Source organism: Cynocephalus volans, chromosome 3, assembly GCF_027409185.1.
Source record: "Cynocephalus volans isolate mCynVol1 chromosome 3, mCynVol1.pri, whole genome shotgun sequence".
In the NCBI taxonomy this organism is placed as follows: Eukaryota; Metazoa; Chordata; class Mammalia; order Dermoptera; family Cynocephalidae; genus Cynocephalus; species Cynocephalus volans.
In genome coordinates, this window is record NC_084462.1 from 33,630,481 (window position 1) to 33,640,023 (window position 9,543).

General features: G+C 51.9%; 1 protein-coding gene across 1 annotated transcript; it reads right to left on the reverse strand.

Moving 5' to 3' along the window:
• Positions 1–524: 524 nt before the first annotated feature.
• On the reverse strand, positions 525–7,845 carry KCTD7 (potassium channel tetramerization domain containing 7). Its single transcript, XM_063091504.1, has 5 exons — positions 7,631–7,845; positions 5,382–5,551; positions 2,560–2,738; positions 1,794–2,166; positions 525–1,083 (listed from the first exon to the last, which is right to left on the reverse strand). Exons 1-5 carry the CDS (start codon positions 7,772–7,774, stop codon positions 1,035–1,037), a joined length of 915 nt encoding a protein of 304 aa, XP_062947574.1. The 5' UTR covers positions 7,775–7,845; the 3' UTR covers positions 525–1,034.
• Positions 7,846–9,543: the final 1,698 nt, after the last annotated feature.

Sequence of the window (9,543 nt, forward strand, 5' to 3'; positions counted from 1 at the left end):
TGATGCTTTGGGGCAGGGGTGGCAGGAGAAGGGGACAAAGCTGGATTACCGGAAGCTCTGGGCTTAATGATCTGCTCTCTACTCATATGGACTTCCTCCTGCATTGCGTGCCTCACTCCTTGTCAAAAACCAAACAGGTCCTAGGTCGTAGGTACCACCAATCAGAGCAGTTTAAATGAAGGACTTTCCTGTTAGAACTAGGCAAGAACACACTGTTGGGTGCAGCTCCAAGCAGGGATGTTGGCTCCAGAAGGGAGGCCATCCGCGTGTGTAGGACAGCAGGAGGGACAGCATGTGTCTCAGAACATGAATTGACTGTCTTTTCCTCTTCAATCAGCCCCACCTCTGTTCCACCCACGAGAGTGCGATAGGGGCGCAACATGGCCCTGGAATCTCTTTCCACACATGAAGGAATTTGGTCAAGGTCCCAGAGCTGGCCTTCCCTTCCCCAGGAGGACAGACGTCTTCAGCTCCCCTTGCCCCACCTCACCTGTCTGGTCCTGTAAGACTGAGACCAATGCTGCTGTGCTCACCAATTCTTTACATAGACAAAACCTCCCTCCAAGAACACGATCCTGAGTACAGAGAAGAGCCCTTGGCGCAGAAGTGCTGCACTTGGGTGGGCACTGCGGCAGGCTCTTCCCTAGGAGATGCGCGTCCACACCCGACTCGCGCCCAGGCTGCAGGCAGAGCAGGAAGGCACGCTGTGCTAACAGCGCCTGCACATCTTGCTCCTCCTGTTTTGGGGAGCAAAACATGGCGGGGGCTGCTGCTGTCTTCCTGTAGCTCCTAGGGTAGCTGTGCCTGTCACTCAGCCCTTCTGTACTTCTCCAGAACAGACACTGTCCTGGGAGAACATTAGCAGGATAAAGCAATGCGGTTTAAAGAGAGGATTCCCTTCCAAAGAAGTCCACCACAAATTGGATCCTAACACAAAACAGTACCCAAGTAGGTGCTCCAGCCTCTACAAAGGATGTTACATTTCAGAGATAAAGGAAGACCTAGGCATCTTGCCTGCATGACTTAGAGAATCTTCAAAAGGAGCCTTTGAACTCTGCATTCCAGCCCTGTGAGAAGATAATCCTGCAAGCAAGGAAAGTTGGTGGAAGGTAGGAGCAGCCAAGGCCCTAAGACAGGGCTGTAAACATTGTGGTTTTCTAAGGCCAACCTGGTACGTGGCTTTGGCAACTATGGTTAAATCTCCAAAAGGTGGTGAAGAACATGTTTCAGAAGGAAAAGAGGAGTCTCTCCACATCCTAACACAAGGTGAGGGGTTACTCTTGGGGATGGGGGAGGGGTGCACCGGGAGAGAAGACGTTCCTTCTTCTTCAGCCAGGGGCTGTGGGGTGGCTATGTGGGTTAATTCTCATCATCCTCTATGTTCATACTGACACACTGGGGCACAAACAAGGATGCCTGAGCAGGGCTGACGAAGTGACTGTGCCTACATCAGCTGGGTAACGGGGCTCTAAAATGGGCAGAAACCCTCCTGCAAGGTCAGGAAGGTGACATACCTCTCTAGAATTCTTGGTCAGGCCCTAGCTAGCCTCCATCAGCCTCACGTAAAGACTGCCATGCCCCGAGAAAAGGCCAGGGGAGTGCAGGTTCAAGTCCCCATGGGCCAGAAGCCCTGAGCCTGACCCTGAGGTGCAGCGGGAGACTGGAGCTCAGGACTCGTCCTCACCTCGGCAGGTTCTGGGGCAGCTGGCAGCCCCTCCAGGGATCTTACTCCCAGAGCCACCGAGGGGGACAGACGCCTTCCCTGATGGGACTCTGCTGATGAGGTTACTCACCACCATGTGATCTTGAACTCGTAGATGGGGCGCTTGCAGTAGTAGTGGTTGACGAGGTGCTTGTCGCACACCCCAATGCACTGGTGGTCCACGGCAAGGCCCTGGGCCGACAGGTCTGTGACCAGGCAGTGCAGCAGGTCGTACACATCAGCCACGGCCTCCCAGGGCCCGAAGGACACATCCACCTCACAGTGGTGCTCAAAGAGCTGCCCGTCACTCTCGCTCCGCTCAAAGCGCAAGGAGTTGAGTAGCGGGCACTCATAGGGGGTGATGGGCATCTCCTCCTTGAAGACACAGACCTTGAGCTTGGCAAAGCGGGCCTTCCGTTGTACTGCACGCAGCCGGGCAATCTCCACAATCCGCTCCAAATGGTCTGTGGGCATGAACATAGCACGCATCACTGGAGCGGAGGGTGGGACGAGGGTGGGAGGGTGCACAGGGTCCTAGTGATGGCAGGACATGGGAAGGAGAAGACAGGTGTCCTGAGGAGGGATTCAGTGGGCCTGTGAAGGGTGCCAACTTAAACAAGGGTGACAGTTCTCCACAGCACAAAGACTTCTGAAACACGATCTGCTGCCTGCTTGCTACAGCAAGGTGGGCCCACCTTAACCTGAATCTTCCTGGTGTGACTGGGAGGCAGGACATCCTCTCCCATCTTGAGTACCTGGATGTACCTTGGACCCACCTGTTCTAGTGGAGACCAAGGCCCTGGCAGGGGCCTTGCAACCTCCCCCCCACACCTGGCTGTCCTGGCAGCGACCCTCACCTTTGTAGTAGGGCATGAGGCCCAGGAATGCCTGGCGCACCTTCTCGCCCTTCAGTGGCTGCATGTCCTCCAGCTGCTCTAGGAGGGGCCCGATGGCATAGTACTGGGCCTCCTTGTAAACGGCCCGCACACGTTCCCGGGGCGGCAGGTCCCCCGAGCGCAGGAAATTCAGCACGTCTCTGAGCAGGAAGGAAAGACGGCATGGTTAGAGCACAGGATCTGGAACCAGACTGCCAGCTGAGTAGCCCTGGGTAAGTGAATTTCACCTCTCTGTGCCCGAGTTTCCTCATTTACAACATGGGAAAAAATAATAAAACTACCACAAAATGTTATTACGTAATTAAATGAGTTAATATATGAAAAGTGCATAGAAAATTTCTGGCATGGAATGTCCTCAGTATGTGTTACTAGTTGCTATTATCAACATCATTATTATTACTATTACAATTACTGTACTATTATTAGGTATATATTGGTATAATGCAAAGATATAACACTTAGCCCATACATATACACAGTTTTTAAACTGAGATATAATTAATTTTCAATGTATAAATCTTAATTATACAGCTCAATTTTTTTCTAAGCACAAATAATACCCACACAACCACCACCTAAGTTCAAGACAGAGAACATTTCCATCTCCTTGAGGTTCCTTGTGCACCTTCCCAGATAATCCCTACATAGGTAATTACTTGGCCTTCTCCTTCTATCAACAAGGATTAGTTTTGCCTTCTCTTAAAATTCATATATGGTTAGAGCATGGTGTTGTAACGCCAAGGTCAAGGGTTTGGATCCCCGTACCAGCCAGCTGCCAAAAAACAAAAACAACAACAAAATTCATACACATAGAATCACACAGTACTGTACTTTCTCTTTTGTACCTGGCTTCTTTCTCTCAACATGTTTTTGAGATTTATCCACCATGTTGTGGGTACATATAACAGTAGTTTGTTTCTTTTTATTATAAGTATACAAAACATACTTATATATTATTATCACTTATTGCTACCACCGTATAAATAGACTATCGTATATTACCCCTTCTCCTACTGATGAGTACTTGGGCTGTCTCCAGTTTTCTGCTATTCTGAGTAAAGCTGCAATGAACATGCCTACCTGAGGCCTTTTCTGGACATAAACACCAACTTCTCTTGGGTAAACATAAGAATTGTTCAGTCACAGGGTCAGCGCACGTTTAACAAAGTGGTTGTAGCATTTTCACTCCCACCAGCAATGTGGAAGAGTTCTAGCTGTCCCACATGCTTGCCATCAGTATTATTCTGTAGCTAAATGGAGATGACCCTAACTCTACTGTCTGAACAAACTGGTTCCAGAACGGAATAAATTCACATACTGTATTTTCTTAAAATAAAAATTCAGTCTTTGTAATTCTCTTTTCAGATTCTTTGGTGCTAAGGGCAACCAGACCCATCACTGGTAAGTGTGGGAAGGGAGTGAGTAACCCAAAGTCCAGCTGCTGCTTCAGTAAGCAGTCCACACCTGCAACATACCAGCTTATGCTCACTAGTATTAATCTGTGGCAGCCACTGTTCATGTGTTACCCATTTAATCCCTTCAATAACATTGTGGGGTGAGTGCTATCTCATCCCCATTTTATAAATGGGGTCCAAAAGGGTCCCATGAGCCCACCGAAGTTAAGGAACAGCTTTTCTCAGACAGCCACAACTGCCAGAGGCTCAGATCTAGACACGGCTGACACTAAGCCCACACCCACAATGGTCCAGGTTCCAGCAAAAGCACTTTCTGCCCCCAAACAGCTTGCAAACAAAACTCTTTTTATAGTTCTGCACAGCAGTGTGACACTTCATTGTCTCAGCACTGGAAGCAGCTAACAGCCCACTGGAAAAACCCACATGTTTCAGTGCAAATTATTTTACCAGTGACTCCATTCTGAGGATAAAAGTGATCCTTCCCCCAGTGTGAACAATCCTACTTGCAGGCCAGCACAGAGATGTGGTTGGAGAGTTTCTGCCTCCCTACTCATTTGGCTCAAGGTCAAGGACCATGTCAGCTCTCTAGTCACCTCCAAAGTTAGACTGAAGGAGCAAAGAGCTCCAGCCACACACTCTAAAAAAGACCTGACCAGGGATCACACCAAGGCTCTTTATTTAATTCTCATTGACAGGCCAGCAAGGAAGCTATCATCATTTTTCATTTCACAAATAAGGAAACTGAGACATAAAGTCTTTAAATCATTTATGTGTTAAGTTGTCTTTTCTTGGGAAGGAATATCTTTTTTTTTTTCGTTGAGATTTTGTTTTTACATGTTTTTAAATGACAGTAACAGGCCGGCCCGTGGCTCACTCGGGAGAGTGCGGTGCTGATAACACCAAGGCCCCGGGTTCGGATCCCATATACGGATCACTGGTTCACTCACTGGCTGAGCGTGGTGCTGACAACACCAAGTCAAGGGTTAAGATCCCCTTACCGGTCATCTTTTAAAAAAAAAAATAATAAAAAAATAAATGACAGTAACAACAGAAGGTTTTGTTTTTTTTTAAAAGACTTTTCTTGGCAAAATAAAGGACGGCAACACTACGTCCACCGTTCTCTCACCTTTTTCATTTGTTTTAAACACACTCAGCCAGCGTGTGTTACCTGGAATTTCTCTAGCTGTCCTCTTCTCTTTTGGAAAAGAAACTAAGAATTTTGATCCAATTCAATAGGCACATTTATTGAATTCCATCAATGTGTTATCTCCTCTTCTAGGTACTACAGAAGATGCCAAAGCCCATCATCCTAGCCCAGGCTACTCACTTGCTAGGACTACCAAGCTGATTGTAGAGGAAGAGACATACCCAAAGTGTGTGCCATCTCGGTCAATGAAGTACCGGCCCTCAGCGTCCGTGGGGATGCAGTGCCGCCCGCTGAACATGGCTGCCAGCATGGTGTCTTCGTAGCGCCGCAGGGTGGACAGGCGCGTGGTGAAGTAGGCCCCTCCGATATTAAGGGGGACAACCTCAGGAAACTGGAAAGGAACCCCGAGGTCTCAGGCAGGCAGGGGAACAAGAGCAGGGGCTATTTAGTGCCACACCGCTCAGTCACCCAGGCCCAGGGGTCCCTCTGAACACTTTCTTCTCTCTCCTCCCTCTTGCCCACACTCATCAATTGCCAAGTCCGTTCCACCCAAGAGCTCTTAAATCAGGTCTCTCCACCCCAATCCCACCATCTCTCAGCCAGCTGCCCCCCGCAAAAAATCCTCCAATCCAATCTCACCATCTCTGCTCAAGAGTTCAACCCTTCACTGTCCTCCTTCCACTTCCTGAATTCATCGTCTTGTATCTTTGCTCATGCTGTCTTCTCTGCCCAGAGCACTCTTACCACGCCCCTCACCCTCTGTCCCGCTAGCAAATGAAATCGCCCCATAAGATGGTGTAGGTCGTCCACTGCATACGGGCACCCGGATGAGAATGGTCTGCTAATCCAGCGGTGTGCCCTTCTTCCAATTCACACCAAAGCACCATAGAGGCTAGCAGCATCCACGCATCCTAAAAGCGTCTACTCAAGTCCCCTCCTCTGTGAGCATTTCTGCTCTGTTGTCCCTCACCTGCCCCCAAGACAGAGTTAAGCACACACTCCTCCACTGTGCCTTCACTGTTTGTCACACTCCCCTCTGTTACAGCACCTAGCACAACAGATGAGCAATTATTTTCTTCTGCCAACCCGCTCTTGTAGACCCCAAGCTTCCTGAGGGCAGGGAAGCACCTTGTTTGCCCCACGGGGCTGCCTGGGCAGAGCTCAAAAGATGTTTGCTGCCTGCTTCCAGGAACCCCCCTAAGCCCCCAAACTGCAGTGTGAGAAGACTAGCCCCAGTCCAGTTCAGGTTCTGCAGGCAAGGGCTGGGTGAGGAACAGGAAAATGATAATACGGATTTGCCCTGGGAAGCTCCACGTTCCTCCTAAAATGCTCAGGGTGTTTGTTTTTTGGATGTCTTTCGCTGCTTGTGGTTTCCACCAAACTGCATCTGGAAAAAAAGGCCAGTTCTCTCTCATTTTCCCACAAACTTCCTCCAAATCAACTAAAATCTTATCCTAGCGCATGCTTTTCAACATTACATCTCTTTGGCTCCAGTGAAAGTCTATGTGTATTTATCTAGACGGTCCCTTTCCCCAGCTTTCAAATCCTTTGTGAAATAAAGCAGGATATGAACACATTAAATAAAACTCACCCAGGGTCTGTGCAGTGAGTGCCTGGCTCACTGTAAAGACCCAAAACTCACTGAATGAATGAATGAATGAAATAGCTGTGTGCAGTTCTGCGCAGGTGGCACGGCCCTCTCCTGCACTCAGAGGGCAGGGAAGCGCTCCTGCTTACTCTGTAGGTCCTCTAAAACTACTGTGTGCATATCGAGGACTCTAATATTGTTTTGTGATAATAATTTCCGGAACTCTTCAAACCTTTTCCCAGGATATTTCACACCAGTCCAAGTGTGTGCTCCATACTGGAGATGAGGACACTGAAGCAGACAAGGAAAGCGGTAACGCAGAACCCAGGGCTCCGGCGCCCACCGGGGCATGCTGGGGCCCTTTCCCCGAAACCACGCTGTTTCCCCAATGACATGGACAGAAAATAGCACCACTGCGTCTCTAATGGCTCTTTTCCCCTCATCGCAGGGAGTACTCGTAGGATTTCGCTCATTTCCACAAGCTTCCCACGAGAGGTACGGGCACTATTCGCGGCCTGGTGGCCTCACCAGCCACCCCGCTGGGCTGCGTCCCCCTCGGGGACGCCGCACCTCCGGCTCCCGGATCGGGCACTGCCCTCATCCCACCTCCTAATCCCCCTCCTCGGGGAGGCAACGCCCGCTTCCCCTCCTGCCCCCTGGGAGGGTCCTCTGGAGCGCTGACACGACAGTGTCACACGCCTTCGGAGAGCCAGGGAGCACGGCGCCCTAATCCGCGGCCGCACGGCGGGCGCGGGCATCGCCGAGGCCTCCGGGGACCCTCGGGAGACACTCCCGGCCACCTCCCTCCTCCAGGGGGCAAAGGCGGACGCAGGGACGGGGCCGTCCCCTCGCAGGCGCCCGCCCGACCGCCCGCGCCGGCACCTCCTGCGGCAGCAGCGGCAACGCGTGCCCCGCCTGCGTGGCCGTCGGGGTGGCCGGCTCCAGGAAGTCGTCCTCGGCCTCGGAGCTGGACATGGCGCCGCTCGGGCGACGGCTGGCTGGCTCCCGCCCCGTGACTACCACCATGCCTCCGGCTCGGGGCGGCGGGCGCGGCTGCGGGCGGCGGCGGGGCGCGGGGGGCGCGGATTGCCGCTCCCCGGCGCCGACCGCTCGCTGACGCCGCGCGCGCCTGACCCGGTCGCCTCCTGCTATTGGCCGAGCCTCGCGCCGGCCCCACCCTGATGGGCAGGAAGCTCGGCCAGTCGCAGGCCGCCGCGAACGGGCCTGTGGGCCTGCCCTGCGCTGAGTGGCCGGCTGGCAGCAGGCGCGCCCTCGCCACTGCGTCGCTATCCGGCTGCGGGACGCCTCAGGGCTGTGGCTTCGTCCCGGCGCTGCGGGCCTGCGTCTCCTCTGGGAGGGCCGGCATCCTCTCCTGGAGGGCGTGGCGGGCCGAGGGCAGGGGTCTCCGAGGTCGTGGGGGGGACAGCATTGCGACAGCGGCTGGCCCTACTCAAGCCACGGGCGCAGCCGGGGTGTGCGGCCTTCCCCAGGGGCTCAGGCAGGAATGCGAGAAAGAGAACTCGAAATAGAGCCGCCGGGTTCAGGTGATACTGACGGCGACCCCCGCCGCCACGGTTCCTGCAGCGGGACACGCGTGGAGACAGGCCCTTCCAGCCTGGGCCGCACACCTGCGTCCCCGCGGGGCTGGGTCAGCTCAAGGGCTCTGCTAGGAATCAGGTTTCAGCTCCTTCAGACCGTTTTCACACCCAGTTCCTCATCTGACTCTCACCTTGCTGTGACCGAAAAGGAAACTGAGGCCTAGGGGATTAGACAGCTTGGGGGAGGTCAGAGATCAGCTAGTGCCCCCAATCACATCGTCTTCAACTTTAGTTGCATCAAAAACACCGCCGGAGGGCAGGGACCGCGGTTACTCAGTGGTTAGAGCGTCAGGGTCGGGGTTCAGACCCCCATCCCAGCCTCCAAGGGAAAAAAACAAACAAACGCTGGAGGAGGGGGGACCTTGTTAAAACACAGATTCCGGGGGCGAGCCCGTGGCGCACTCGGTAGCGTGCTGCGCTAGCAGCGCGGCGACGCTCCCGCCGCGGGTTCGGATCCTATATAGGAATGGCCGGTGCACTCACTGGCTGAGTGCCGGTCACGAAAAAGACAAAAAAAAAAACAAAAAACACAGATTCCGGGAGTAGAAAGTGCGGCGTTTAGGCCCTCCTGCGGGTCTGCAGAAAATCAGGCCCCGACTCCTCAGGAGTGAGAAAATCATGTGAAGGAGGAGGAAGTTACAGGATTTGGTGTCCGCATTTCTAGGGACACATTTGATCAGAGACAGATTTCTGAATAATTTAGAGCAGCTCCAGAAGACACACAAAGACGGAGAAGCCCAGTTGCCGTCTATTTTCCAAAAACAGAAGAAAATGATCCAGCCCCAGAACATAGCAGCCAATTTGTGGAGACTCTTCATTGGCCTAAGATTTTGAGCATCCAAAGCCCAGTGACTGCAACTGATTGAATATTAACTATATAAGATTCCATCAGTTCATAGTGATACTTGAAAAAAATAAATTATTTGTCTCAATTGGAGGTTGGGAGAGTACAATTTAATCTGAAAATTGATAAAGGAACATAAACATATATTCCGTTTTGGTTGGAGAGGATTGGCTGTGACTTTTAAAAATATATTCTATCTCTGTAATTTTGTTATCTGCAAGAATGTTATGTGAATGAATCATACATTGTGTAACCTTTTGAAATTTAAGTAGATTAATGGTTGCCAGGGGTTTGGAGTGGGGATTGGAGGTATATGGCTGTGGCTATAAAAGGGTATCTAGATGGAACTGTTC

Coding starts and splice junctions, on each gene's coding strand:
- KCTD7 (XM_063091504.1), bottom strand. CDS start 7,774: ATGGTGGTAGTCACGGGGCGGGAGCCAGCCAGCCGTCGCCCGAGCGGC. Junction 2,739..5,381: donor CGAGATGGCACACACTTTGG/GTATGTCTCTTC, acceptor CTTCCTGCTCAG/AGACGTGCTGAATTTCCTGC. Junction 1,084..1,793: donor GAGTTCAAGATCACATGGTG/GTGAGTAACCTC, acceptor CCTTGCTTGCAG/GATTATCTTCTCACAGGGCT.